Genomic DNA, 14,830 nt, shown 5'->3' with positions numbered 1-14,830 from the left:
CTCTCTAGCTGCATAGTGTATTTGTATGTAGGCAGTAATTTAAAGATATATAGACACTCTGACTCTGTGTTTTGTCAGTGTACATAGTACATGTAGGTGTTTGCCATCTGGTAGTCAATTACAATTAGAACCCCAACTAACACGGAAAGAAAATACTCTTGCAAGATACTCAAAGGCACAACAGAGACTTCATTTTTTAAGGAAATTGCGTAGCTTCAAGGTTGATAGTGATTTTAAGATTGTTTTATCTAACTTTCATTAAAAAAAGTGGTCACCTTTGCCATTCAGTGTTGGGGAGGTGGTCTTTCTGTTAAAAACAAACACATGCTGGACAAAATCACACACTTAGGTTGTAAAATAACTGAAACAGAAGTTAAAAGCATCAGGCAAATCACTGATGAGTATACTACCAACTTGGCATTAACAATAGCAGATGATCCATCCCACCCCCTTTTCTTTGAATACTCCCTCCTCCCATCTGGACTTAGATACAGGTTACCCTCTTTTAAAACTAATAGAGGGTTGACATCCTTTGTGCCTAGAAGCATCCAACTGTTGAATAAGTTAAGTGCAGACAGAGTTAATGTAATAACTTTAATATACTGAATGTATGATGTTGACAGCAAGCTAGAGTTGCTCTAAGAGCAAGCTATCATACAGACATCGGTTATCAGCAGGGCCTCCGCTAGACATAAGCAGAGTAGTCTACAGAGTGCTTAGGGCACCAACCATTTTGCCCCCAAAATTGGGGCCTCTTAAATTGATTGACTAAAGAATGTCATGACAAAATATTGAATTACATTTAAAAAACATATATTTATTAGTTATTAGATCATAACTATCATTATTTAATTGGGAGGGGGACCTCCTGACCAGTTATGCTTTAGGGCCTCCAAAACCTTAACAGCGGCCCTGGTTATCAGCCTGACTTACCAGGTCCAGATATCACAGGGAGGGCTGTGGTCAAGTAGCCAGGCCAACACCTTCTGTGTTGCTTCTAGTCAGGCCAAGAGCAATGTAAATATTGTTTTTGATCTCCCGAAAAATCGGGAACTCTGCCCACTTTGTCTGACACCAGTCAACTAGTAGCAACACCAATGATTCCCAAACATTTTGTTGTTGCGACACCCCCCCCCCCCTCCAAACCCACACCCTCCCATATTCCAAACGGCAAACATTTCTTGTCCATGATATGTAGGCTCTAGTATTGCTACTTTTTAATGTTTTTATTTTTGGAATTATGTTATTGTTAACTTGTGGTTATCACGTTTTTATGTTAAGTCCTCCCTTCTCTTTGCGCACCCCCTGCAGTACCTTCATAACCCCCCCAAGGGTAGCCATCCCCAACCCGTGAGCTGGGGCCGTGAAATCATTTTCTAAAATCTAAATATCTGTGTGTGAAAAAAGCCTATTAGACATCATATCATATGATTTGCAGAGTGTGTCTTTCAAAGCAGAGGGATAGCCTGAACGTTGCAACCCCCCATTGGCAGCTGATTATTTACTGTAGTTCAGTTGTATTGTTTATTGGGTCAGAGTTCAGCGTGAAGCGTTTGTGAGGTTTTTCCAAAGGGCCCCAGGGGGCGAAAGGTTGGGAACCCTTGCACGACCCATCTTGGGCAGACCTCTTCATTCCACCCCTCGCAAGACTCGACCCGACCCATCTCTGGCTGACTCGACCCGACCCATCTCTGGTTGAGCTGACACGACCCATCTCGGGCTGAGCTGACCCGACCCATCTCTGGCTGACTCGACCCGACCCATCTCTGGTTGAGCTGACACGACCCATCTCGGGCTGACCTCTTCATTCCTCCCCTCCCGTTGATTCAGCTGCGGTCTCTGCAGAAGACCAGGGACACATCTGCACAAACACACTGAAGACACGGCAAGAGAGCAACATTCCACACATGTCTTCTAAAGTAGGGTCAGGTGCTGCTAATTGCACCAAGGAAAAACAAAGTTTACTGCTAACTACAGATTTGGTGTAGAAATAGATTATGTAGAACACATGTTATATTTATATTTTATTTAGAGTGAAGAAGTTAAGAACGCATTTGACTCCAGTGTAGTGCCATCAGGTTCAATCAGTTGAAAGCCGTTGCTCTCTCTAAAACCGGCTAGAATCAGTGTCCAAAAACCTCAAAGACTTCAGTTTTGAGCTTGAAAGCTTGAAAGACACTTCATTGTTTATCCAAAACAGAAAAAGTCAAGTTCCAAACTGCAATCTATCTCCTTCAACCGTCATAATCCTGAATGAAAGAGAATCTTCAGTTCAAACTCAAGAGACAGACACAAACAGTCACATGCACACACTCACATGCACGCACACACGACACAGACACTGAAAGTACACTTTTAAACAGCAATGTTTATTCTTTTAGTTTTTTAAAAAATAAAAAATTAAAACTAAAAAGGACTATTTTCTTCTTCCTCCTCCTCCTCCTCCTTGTTTTCTTTTCCCCATTGTCACTACAAAGGAACAGTACGGAAGCACTGAGAGTCTTATGTGAGCCACGCCAGGCTCTTCAAGTATGTTGGTGAAGATCATGAGTGAGAGGGCTCTTCATTGGGTGTAGGGGGGGGTTGCTCTTCAACTTAGCAGGGGGCAGGTGAATGATAACCGGGGTGCGGGGGTGGGGTGTTACGGCCCCTGAGCCTGGGAGGGACAGGTGGTGGTGGTGGTGGGGGTGTTAGAAAGGGTAGATAGAGGGTTAGTGGTGAATGGGGAGTGAGGGATAGGAGGGAAGTGAGTGTTTGAGGAGTGGGGTGGTGAGAGGGGGGTGTGGGTGTCGGGTGGGGGGTGAGAGGAGGATATGACTATGAGTAGCAGGTTTGAGAGTGGGATGTGTGTGTGTGTGTGTGTGTGTGTGTGTGGGGGGGGGTGGGTTGTGAGTAGTAGATTTGCGGGTGGGGGCGGGGGTGTTGGTGAGTGGAGGGTATGAGTAGCAGATTTGAGGATGGAGGATTGAGGGTGGAGGGAGTACAGAGATCTTGGGTCTTCTCTCCGTGCGCCTGTGCGTGCGTCCTGTCCAAGATCACGCAACACACTGACAGCAGGATGTCCTGTCCAAGCATGTCCTGACCCAGCGTGTGTGTGTGTGTGTGTGTGTATGTGTGTGCGTGTGAATACACCATCCACATCATAAACCATTCAACTCCAGTCAATGTTGAGTGTGTGTGTTGAGTGAGTGTGTGTGCATATGTGTTGAGTGAGTGTCCATATGTGTTAGATTGGGGCATCGTTTTTGTCTTTTTTGTCTACAGGGGGGGTGAGAGGTGGCACAAGTAGACTTTGAGACCCAGTGGGGTGGGGTGGGAGATTGGTAGCCTGGTTTTACCAGACCACATGGATTACTTGGTAATTCCTTTTTGGTCTGGATCCTCGATGCCCTGGAGCACTTGGGTGGGAGGAGTGAGCTCAGCTCTGGTTTTGAAATGAGTGGTGAACAATTCCTGACAGTTGACGTTAATGACGTATGTCATTATGTTCCCAAGTGCGTTCGCTTATTGGCCGGGCCGCCCGGAGGACGACTAAACCCTCCCCAGAGAAGCGTAACCAGACCATTTGTGAATTACAAAGTAATTGAAAATGACTGGTCTGGCCTGTCAGGCTAGGGGATTGGTAGAGATACGTAGATAGGCTTGAATAGGAGACTCCAATGAGATGAGATGAGATGAGTGCAGGCAAGTTAGGCCGATAGTCGACGATTAAACTAAAGCAGCTCAACAGAAGTGAAGTAAAAAGGCTCCAGAAAGGCTTTAAAGACTACGACAGAACGCAAGTGTGGCGCACGCGCATGTGTGTGTATAAGTGTGTGAGAGTGCGCGTGTGTGTTTGTGTAGGTGTGTGAGAGTGCATGTGTGCATGCGTGTTTGTGCGCGCAAGTGTGCGTGTGTGTGTGTATGTGTGTGCATGTGTGTGTGCATGCGTGCGTGTGTGCGTGTGTGTGTGCATGCATGCGTGGGTGCATGTGTGTTTGTGCATGTGTGTGTGTGTATGTGCGTGTGTGTGTGTGTGTGTGTGTTTGGGGGTGGAGGGTGTTTGAGAACGCAGTAGCAGCCTTAGCCACACAGCATACTGTACTGTATTGTACTGTATTGTACTGTACTAATCTGTACTGTATTGTACTGTACTGTACTATACTATACTGTACTCAATGTCTATGGAAGCAGTGGCTGAATTAAGATCTGCTGTTAAGAACGCACCTCATCATCAGCACAAACACATTTCATGGTTGAAATTTTCATGTTTTAAATTAAAAATGTTAAAAAACAAAACAAAAAAAACATACCCAGATCCTTTGCATAAAACTGATAAGAACAGCAGTTAAAATAACAGTTAATAAGCATCTGTTCAATACACTTTTTAAAAAACAACATTAAGATTCATCCAGTGGGCTTCAAAACAAAAACAAAACAACAAAAAAAGAGAAAAATAAAAATCTAAAAACCCTTCAAAATGTAAACAAATTCACTCTTAAAAGGAGAAAAGCAAGGGCGAAGTCAGGAGAGCTCTCACACACTTCTCTATCTTCCTTTCTTTCTCTCTCTCTCTCTGTGCGTGTATCCGTCGCTAAGCCCCTCCCGCAGTGCATCTAGGAAGGTGAAGAGTTCAAAGTTCATAAGTCAGGGGTCAGCAGCAGGCAGGAAGTGTTTCAAGTCTCTGCTTCCTGCTTTCCTTCCCTGCTTCCTTCTTCATTCTACCTCTGATTCCTGCACTCGTCCCATGACTACATTCCCCCTCTATTACGTCTATACCTCTCTGACAACATTTGCAACCCTGTTCCTTCCGTTTCCTGTCATCCGTCCATCTGTTTGTCCATCCATACAGTACATCCATCCATTCATCCGTCCGTCTGTTTGCCTGTTCGTCTGTCCCTTTCCCCTTCAGCTCGTTGCGCACCAAGAGTCTGTTCAGCTCAGTTCATCTGTGCCGTCCACCAACCCCCTGCCACCCTGTCTGCCACCCGAGCCACCTACTGGATGTCACCCCCATCAGACACTGGGCGGAGCCGGAGATGGTAGGTGGTAGCAGTGTAGGGTGTGGTCCAGGAGCACAGGGAGTAATGACGATAGGACAGCGAGCGGGCGGACGAGCGAGCGAGAGGGGTGATTGAGGGGACAGCGAGGACCAATCAATCAATCAATCAATCAATCAATTAAGGAATTCAATGTTCCTAAAAGGTGCCAGAAGGTTCCAAGGGCTTCCAAAAAAGGTCCAGGTGTTTGTTTAGGGGGGAGGAGGCTGGAGGAGCGGGGGGGTGTTCCAAAGGAGGGCGTGGTGGCCTGCCTGCTGCAGGTAAAGTAGGCACGCAGGGCAGTTAGGTCATCTGGGGGCCTCCGTGTCCGTGGCTGTGGCGGTGGTGGCGGCTGCCGTGGAGATGAGGAAGCGGTCCAGGTAGAGCGAGATGAGCTCCCAGTGGCGCCACCCGAAGGCCAGGAGGAGCACCAGCACCAGCGTGGAGAGGGTGCGGCTGCGCGTCTTCATGAGGGGCACCACGCAGTTGGCCACCGTGGACACGAAGACCAGCAGCACGGCCATCAGTGCCAGCAGCACGTTGATCAGCTTGCCCAGTATGGTGCGCGCCGTGGCGTTCTCCAGGCCCTCCAGCTGCACCACCTGCTGCTGCTGCTGCTGCAGCTCCATCTTGGAGATGCGCGTCTGGCAGGCCTCCAGCGCCTCCTGCAGGATGGGAATGGGAAACAGATAAATAAATATATACATGAGTAGGTGAATGGATCAGGGCTGTGATTAAAGAATATAGAACATGAATAAATGGGCTGAGATTAAATGGATCAGGGCTAAGACTCCATCTTGGAGATATACATCTGGAACGCCTCCAACGCCTCCTGCAGGATGGGAAGGAGAAACCGATCAAAGAGTAGGTTAAAGTCTGCACACATCCAAATATCTGACCTGGGAGCAGGACAAGCACATGACCAGATAAAAAGAGAAAATGTCTGCTTCAAACAGGATTTTTCTGACCCCACTTCTTTTATTATTCCATGACGTTTCGATTTAACACCCTTCTTGAGACGAAGGGATACAGATAAATAAATACACATTAGTGAGTAAATAGATCAGTGTGATTAAATAAATATGAATAAATGGATCAGAGCTGACACTAAATTAATCAGAGCAAAGGCTCCATCTGGGAGATACGTGTCTGGCAAGCCTTTAGCGCCTCCTACAGGACCAGAAGTGGAATAAAATAAATACTATATAACAAAAATACTGTACGTGAGGGGGTGAATGGATCACGGCTGTGATTGAACAGAATATAATGGAAACCCATTCATCGAAGAGCAATCGAAAACACAGTGAAAACTCATTCATTGAACAGAATCTAGCTTTTGCAAGATGGAAGGCGAAACATGAATTAAGGAATGAATAATAACGTGGTTATTGCAGCTGCACAGAAAAAATATCACCATGCAACTGAACACAATTCCCCTCAACAGCCACTTCTGCTTCTGTTTACAGTATTGGGACCTGATTATTTGATCCAAATATAGTTTCATAGGCTGCGAGTGAGAAGCAACCACATCAAACAGAATCTGCCTTTCAAAGTAAAAGACAAACCACAGCTGATGAAAGTCTGACCTAGTGATGCAGAAACACACACATTGTCGTCATTTGGGGGAAATAAAACCTGGTATGACTTACAGCTGACCTACAGTAACCATTTACGGAGACCGATAACACACTGAATGGTTCAGATAACCATTTAAGGAAGGCAATCTGGTCCAATCTGACAAGAGCTCACAGCAAGATAGCAGCTGGGAGAAGCAAAGTGCACACACTCACACACAGAGACCTGTCTAATCTGACCAAGGAAATCTCATTACAACATGTCCATAGTACGCACAGCAATCACACCAATCTAGCATGCCATTGATAGCTGCATGAATGACTGCATCTGTATTCGCTATCTGAGAGTCAGGGTGACTCATCTTCCTACCTATCTTCATCATTATCGTAATAATATTAAAACATTTTATTTGGAGCTCCTTTCAAGATACCCAAGGATACTTTACAGTGGTAGAACAATAAACAAAACAAAACAAATGCAAGCAACACATGTTCAAATAAAAAAGCATAGCAGGAAGTGAAGTTAATAGGTAAAAGGCACAAAGGCAAATCATAGAGAAACAACAACATACATTCAGGGCTCTATATTAACTTTTTTCATTACCAGTCTAAGTGGGCGGTAGATGCTAATCTTACCAGCCAAACGCACACTCACACTAATGGGTCAAAATGGCTGGTAAGTTGGTCTTTTCTGTCAAGTGCAAAGAAATCCAGCACACTGTCCATTCCACCAACAACCTTTAATACAACGTTTCGGTCATCCGACCTTCTCCAGGAACTTTACCTGAAGAAGGTCGGATGACCGAAACGTTGTATTAAAGGTTGTTGGTGGAATGGACAGTGTGCTGGATTTCTTTGCACTTGACTGACAACCCCGCTGGGATAACATCCTACAAACCTGCCCAACTACAGAGGTGTGCAAAAGCGTCTTTGTTGAACTGAAGTTGGTCTTTTCTACCAGCCAAACTGAAATTTCACCAGCATTTGGCTGGTTGGCTGGTATTAATGTAGAGCCCTGATTACATTACACCAATCAAGCAGGAAGAAGCCTGAATGGCCGTATCTGTAGCTTCTATTTACTGGCATTGATCTGTACTCCTTATCTGATGGGCAGCCTAATATAATTATCTTCACCATGACATTACATTACACTGAGTTGTAGAGGGTTTTATTCCAGGGACGTCCACAAGAGCACTCATATCAGGATATGAAGGAGAACGCTCCCTTATCAGTAACGATATCAACCATACTGACAATGGCAACCAACTGGGTAGCCATGGTGTAACGGTTAGGGAGTTGGACTGTAGATCACAGGGTTGCAGGTTCAAATCCTACCCTTACCTCTCCCTACACCTTCATCCATGGCTGAAGTGCCCTTGGGCAAGGCACCTAACCCCCCCCCACATTGTGCCAGGGACTGTAACCACCCTTTAATAAGGCTAAGTGTAATGTTAGTGTAATGTACCGGTAATGTAACTGAGGTTGAATATCACAATAAAGAGGAGGGTTTTCAACCAGTATCTTTTTATTACACTATATTTAATGTAGCCTTTTATCCAAGGGACAGTTACTAGAGGACACTGACAATGGACAGACACACTCACCTGTTGCTGATCAGCTCTTAAATAAGTTACTGATTGAAAATCCTCTATTTAGTCTTATTTGGTCGACAATTGCTACGTTTATATGACGTTTTTTATTCCGAATGAATAATTCTGAATTAAATAGTTCCATCGATTTTACTTTGATCTTTTGTTTAATTCCGAATTAAGTGTTGACATGACGTTTTCAAAGCGGCATTAAGCTTCATTCAGAATTAAAGTGAGTTAATTCAGAATTGAAATCGTCATGTAAACGTAGCCATTGTAACAAATGATAAAGAAGTTTTGTTAAGATCAAGGATTTTTCTCTTCTGCATGTCCATTGCCAGGCATTAATCCAGGGACTTCCACAAGAGGTGATATACCAGGCAGAGAACACTCTTATCATAACCAGAATGGCCATCAACTGAGGCTGAATATCACAATAAAAGGAGGGTTTTCAATCAGTAACTTTTTTATTACACTATACTTAGTCGATGCTTTTATTTCAGGGACTTCCACAAGAGGAAATAAATCAGACTACGAGTACAGGAGAACACTGCCTTCACCATAATGACAACTAAATAAATAAAAAAATACTTTTTATTACACTACACTTAGAAGACTATTTTACTCTCGGAACTTCCAGAGAAAATAAATTATATGGATAGGCACAGGAGAGCATACACAGGATGTTCCATGTGTTTCATGTGTGTGTGTGTGTGTGTGTGTGTGTGTGTGTGTGTGTGTGTGTGTGTGTGTGTGTGTGTGTGTGTGTGTGTGTGTGTGTGTGTGTGTGTATAGATCACCTGTATGTCTCGTCCCCTCTTGCAAGACTGGTATGCTATCTTCTCCTGAATGCTAGTGGTGTTTGTGTGTGTGTGTGTGTGCGTGTGTATAGATTACCTGTATGTCTCGTGCCCTCTCGTAAGACTGGTATGCTATCTTCTCTTCCATGCTTGCCAGTTCCTGTTTCAGGTTGAGGATTTCATTCTGGTGCAGCTCTGTCAGGTCATTCAGCTGCTCCTCCAGACGTTCACACCTGCACACACACACATTTGGGTTTTTTTTACTTTATTTGACAGGACCGTGTGAGAGGTGGACAGGAAGCGAAATGGGAGAGAGACGGGGAGGGGTCGGCAAAGGACTCAGGCCGGGAATCGAACCCAGGTCAGCCGCATGGCAGGTGAGTGCCCTACCGGTTGGCCATGGCAGGGCCTGCACACACACATTTGATTACTTTTATTTTGATCCAAGAGACAAGTAATAGGGTACACGATCCAAATATTCTGGAAAAGGTGTTTGACATGTTGATACCTTAGATCTCAGAGGCTTCACACTTTTTTATATACCAGTCTTCTTATTGTTGTAGCATTTGTATTGTTCTGGTAGTTGTGGCATATAATAACCCTATGTAATATACCATAATAAACATACTATTCGTGGTGGTGTTCCTACCTATATCGTTCCTCCTGTAGGGCCTGCATGATGAGTGTGTAGTCCTTCTGGTAATGGGCCTTGAGGTTCTCCAATGACTCCTCCAGGCGTCCCTGGCTCTCCCTCAGGTCCTGCACCTCCTGGAAGAGAATCTCCAGCCCCGAGCCTCCGACTCCGACTCCTCCTCCCCCCTGCTCCCCCAAGAGGTGGCCCCTGGAACTGGGCGGGCCCCCAGGGGCCCCCGTGGTACTGTTGGCCCCCGCGGAGCCTGACGTGGCGCTGGAGCAGTCGTCCTCGCTGCCGTACTTGGGGCTGGACTGCAGGTGGTGGCTCCCACCGCCGAGGGCCCGGGACGTCCCATGGGGGCCCGAGACGCCCCCGCTTCCTCCTCCGCCCCCGCCACCGGGGCCGTCTTCGCCCGACTCGTCCAGGGAGTCCTTGAGGCCGGCGATGTTGTCGGCGCTGCCAAACTTGTTGCGGATGAGCGAGGCGATCTCGCGCGGTTTGGAGACGACGGCGCCGGCCGCTGAGTGGGTGGCCTGGGAGAAGCTGGACAAGCCACCGGTTACCTGTGGCAGGAAGGAGGGGAGAAGTGGTTATTAAAGGTGGGGTTGCAGGTATGACATCACGTTGGGGGAACTCCCCCAGGATTCTAAGGTTCTACATAGACTCCTATGAGCCTGCGGAACTCCCAACGTGATGTCATAATGGTACATATTCTTAAAATGGTTAACCTGCAACCCCACCTTTAAGGTCAGTGTCAGGGCCAGTTTATTAGCTTGGTTCTCACCAACGGTGTGTGTATGTAGCTCCAGAGCGCCCCTGGTGGAGTTGCGCTACACACACTACCGTCTGGTAGTGCTGCCATTAACATGCTCTTCTCGAGAAGAAAATATACGAAGCGTTTATCGCTTAAATATCAACGGCAGCTCACATTGATGAGTCACAGGACAGATTATTGACTATATTGACTCTTTAGAGGTGAACAGAAAACGTTTCTGGAGGAATCTGTTGGTGGTGAGTTGCAATAAACGAACCGTTTATTTTCTGTCTCGCGAGAAGAGCATGTTAACGGCAGTGTTACCAGACGGTAGTTTGTGTAAACACATGCACTGTCGTGAGAACCAGACTACCAGTTTATATCCAGGCAACAGATATTGATTAATGCATCAATCTATCTATAAATCCATCTATTTTCAAAAATACTTCACTAGAGTATCATTCTGTTCTACCACCATCGAAACAGTACACATATAGTCAAGTCGCCTACTTCTGCCCGTCTCCCAATTTCGCTTATAATTTGTAATGATTGTTAATTATTTCTCCACAATTCAAGTAAGGAACCGATATCATTATGATACAGAGTTTGTATACTTACAATTTGAACCGGTAAAGACAAAGAAAACCTAGTCTAATGGCCATAAACAACATTTAAATGAAGGGTGTCCCGTAACGGCAGCATGAAGGAGATGGAATTTTAATTTTGTGCAAGCCGATGATATTCTGACTTCAAACTTAACCTGACCCCTTCTAGTTTCCACTTCAGGACCAAAATTATATAACCATTTCCACAGTAATGACCTAACTGATCATAGTTACTGCATCAGTATAGCCAGAACGAAGAGTGTGAACGAAATTAGCACAACAGCGTAAAGGTCAAATAAACAATAACTAAAATTCAGACGTGACCTGAAATCAAGCGGGCGGAGTTGGGAGCCTGTTACCAGTGAATTGTGCTCAAGCTAGATTTTGAACACGGTAGAAAGTGCTGTCAATGTTAGCTAATATTGCTTATTACCTGATCAACACAGTTGCCGCTACCCAAAAATGTAAGGTAATGTAAGTAGTATTTGAAGTAGGGGTATTATCACGTTTTCAGATTTTGGTGACCTTACGATAGTGCAGGCATTGTTTTCTATTGTATTCTACAGTGGAACTCTCAGTGAGGATCTATTCAAGTCTAGTGTTCTACAGGAAGTCAGGACATATTCTACAGGTACGGCACACTTGCGTGTCTCAAATGGTGCACTTGTGCACTTTGGGCACTATGCTTCAATGCGTAGGGCGGTCATGCTGACCATCGATACTCAGTGCCCTGTGTGCACTACTACCGGTATGCATTAAACGTCAGCTCACTGACACAAGTGCATCATTTGAGACACAGCGACTGTCTCTCAGTAGTGCAGCTGGCGCCCCACCTTGGCTCCGACGTCCTTGAGGCCCTGGTGCATGTAGAGTAAGGTAGAGCAGCACACATACTTTATTGATCCCAAAGAAAAACAAGACGTTGGTCTACTTGATACAAATACTGTACATTGTAATCTATTCTACATTATTCTATTCTATCCAGACCAAACTTGGCTCCACTATCTTCACATGTTCCCCAGCACATCTTCTGCAAATGCATCTTCTATTCTTTTCTTTTCTTTTCTTTTCTTTTCTTTTCTTTTCTTTTCCATCCATGGGTTCGGTGTAACGTCACAGCTGTATGTTACTTCATATACAGTTGAGGACAATATTATTAGCCCCCCTCCTGAAATTAGACATATCTCTTCATTGATCATTGAGAATGATCATTATTAATAAATGTATGCTATTCTGGAAACGAATACACCATGGAGATAGTATCCAATAAGTTAAATTTGGACTTTTCCATTTTCACAATGAGTTTAAACAAAAAAGTGTGAAATTGGCAAGGACAAAAGTATTAGCCCCCTTATCATTAATAGTCAATACAGTGCCATTTATGAACAAAAATTGACACCAGGCACTTTGATTAGTTGTTAACTATGTTGGCACATGTCCTACCAGGGATTTTGGCCCATTTATTCATTGCAAATAGTTAAGCTGGTCCAAATTGCATGGATGTTGAGGATGGACATTCATTTTCAGCACTCTTCAAATACTATCTAAAGGATTGAGGTCTGAACCACTCCATCACCATGGTTTTAGTATCCTTGAAGAAAATTTGAACTATTTTGGATGCAAGTTTTGGGTTATTATCTTATTGAAAGATCCAGTGAAGATCTTAACTCCCTCTATGAGCATATTTTTGCAAGGTCACTTTCCACATTCTATCATCATTTTCAGTTTTTATGGTGCCGTACACCCAAACAAGGTTTCCTGTGGCTGAGGCTGCCACAGAATGATGCATCCACAACCATGTTTAATTGTGGAAACCATCTTATAACGATTCAAGGCCTATCCCTTTCTTCACCTGACAGAAGCAGAATTCATGCATCAAAGCAGGTGCAATTGAATATCATCAGATGAAAGCAGAGATGTTCAAAACTCATTTTTGACTTTCAAATGTTCACAGGCAAAGCTCAATAACACTCTGATATGCACTGCCTTTAGTAAAGGGGTTCTTCTGTGATGATGGCCCCAAAGCCCAATATGATGACAAGCCCTAACAACTGTCTTTCTTGGGGGGGGGTACCTCCAGGTGAGGCCAGGTCAATAACAATCATCTAGGCAGGTGTCCAATGCTTCTTTGGTCTAATGAGGCTAAGCAGTTTCCACAGTAACACATAGTGGAAGGGCATCAAGTTTAGTCTGTTATTCAGCCTCAGACACAGGGAGTCTGGGTCTGAATCTGGATTGCTGGGTCTTCCAACAACATTGTAACCCAAAGCATACATTTAGATTAGTTCAGAGGTTCTTCAAGGACACTAAAACCATGATATTGGAATCACCCGCTCATAGTCCAGTCCTCAATCCCACTGAGAGTCTCTGGTTAATGTCTATGCTCAGCATCCATGCGATTTGGACCAGCTAGAACACTTTGCAGTGAAGAAATGGGCCAAAATCCCTAGTGGGGCATGTGCCAACCTAGGTAGCAACTTATCAGAGCCTGTTGTCAGTCTTGGTTAATAAATGGCGCCATATTGACTATTAATGATCAGGGGGCTAAAAATTTTGTCCTTGTCATTTTTGCCCTTTTCTGTTTAAACTCATCGTAACAATAGAAAAATCCAAATTCAACTCATTGAACATTATCTCCATCAGTGTATTTGTTTCCAGAATAACAGAAACGGTGAATAATGGTCATTCTTACTGAGGAATCAGGAGAAATGTCTAATTTCAGGAGGGGGGCTAATAATATCGTCCTCAACTGTAACTTGTCTGCTTGGTGACCATATGTTTAGGTCTTTGTAAATCGCAACATTTAATATTTGATTCCAGTCAGAAAGCCGTGATGCTCCGAATCTCTCGTTGCCATTGAACTGTCAGGGCTAGTTTCACCTAAAAATGCCCAGATGTGCCAATGGAACGTTACGTTCCAGTATTCTATTCTATTCTGTTCTACATTACCCTGCAAGAACAACAGGACAGACAAAAGCTACAAAGAGTCGCTGGGTCTTCATAGCAAGTGCGGCACGAGTGATAAAAGCATCAGAGTATGACCGTATGAGTATGACAGTATGAGTATGACCGTTAAAAACAGAATACAAGCATTCAGACATTCTAATACCAAATTGCATAATATTCGCTGAAGTTAAACTACAAACTGTCGCGCGACCCGCTCAAATCGCCTCTTGTTGCCCAAATCACCTTTGCCTCTTCTGTCGCCAGCTCAAAGTCAATTACTTTGCTTTTGGTGTATTTGTGTCTTTATTCTAGTCTAGTCTGAGGTCCTGGTGCATTGTGCACGAGCAGCACCCTAAACAGACCAGCACTTCAGACATTCAATTCTATGCTATGCTATGCTATGCTATTCTATTCAATTCTATTCTATTCTATTCCATTCCGTTTTATTCTGTTCTGTTCTGTTATATTCTATTCTGTTATGTTCGGTTCTGTTCTATTCTATTCTATTCTATTCTGTACTGTACTGTACTGTTATATTCTACTCTATTCTGTTCTGTTGCTCACCTTGGCTCCGACGTCTTTCAGCCCCTGGTGCATGTCCCGGAGCACGTCTTTGGGCTGGCGCGGTATGCCGTTGTGCTCCACCTCCCTCAGCTTGCGGTGGTAGTGCTCCAGCTTCCTCTGCAGCTGCTGGATGGTCTGGGCCGACTTCTGGTTCTTCTTCTCAAACACCTGAAAAGGTGAGGGAAACCAAGGAGAACAGTTAGTTATGGTTAGTTACAGGTAAGACTAGTGTACTGGAGAGAAGACACGGGAGCAGCACAGATGAGTCTTTTCTAACTAATGGTAGCTAATGGGTTTGTTGTGCATCTATAATACAATTATAAGCATTGATATATCATTATTAAAT

The 14,830-nt window shown here is 44.4% G+C and overlaps 1 protein-coding gene across 1 annotated transcript in view; it reads right to left on the bottom strand.

The window, feature by feature from the left end:
* Positions 1-4,067: 4,067 nt before the first annotated feature.
* Positions 4,068-14,830, bottom strand: part of tmcc1b (transmembrane and coiled-coil domain family 1b) — a 34,493-nt gene continuing 23,730 nt past the window's right edge. The window contains exons 3-6 of the mRNA XM_063215259.1: positions 14,485-14,652; positions 9,631-10,178; positions 9,079-9,214; positions 4,068-5,683 (exon numbers count right to left, since the gene is read on the bottom strand). Of these exons, the coding sequence (XP_063071329.1) occupies positions 5,327-5,683; positions 9,079-9,214; positions 9,631-10,178; positions 14,485-14,652 (1,209 nt within the window). The 3' untranslated portion in view covers positions 4,068-5,326. The remainder of the gene's footprint in view (positions 5,684-9,078; positions 9,215-9,630; positions 10,179-14,484; positions 14,653-14,830) is intronic.

This window comes from Engraulis encrasicolus, chromosome 14 (genome assembly GCF_034702125.1).
Source record: "Engraulis encrasicolus isolate BLACKSEA-1 chromosome 14, IST_EnEncr_1.0, whole genome shotgun sequence".
Taxonomy (NCBI): Eukaryota; Metazoa; Chordata; class Actinopteri; order Clupeiformes; family Engraulidae; genus Engraulis; species Engraulis encrasicolus.
Note: the sequence above shows the minus strand (reverse complement) of the source record. Positions and strands in the feature narration are given on the sequence as shown.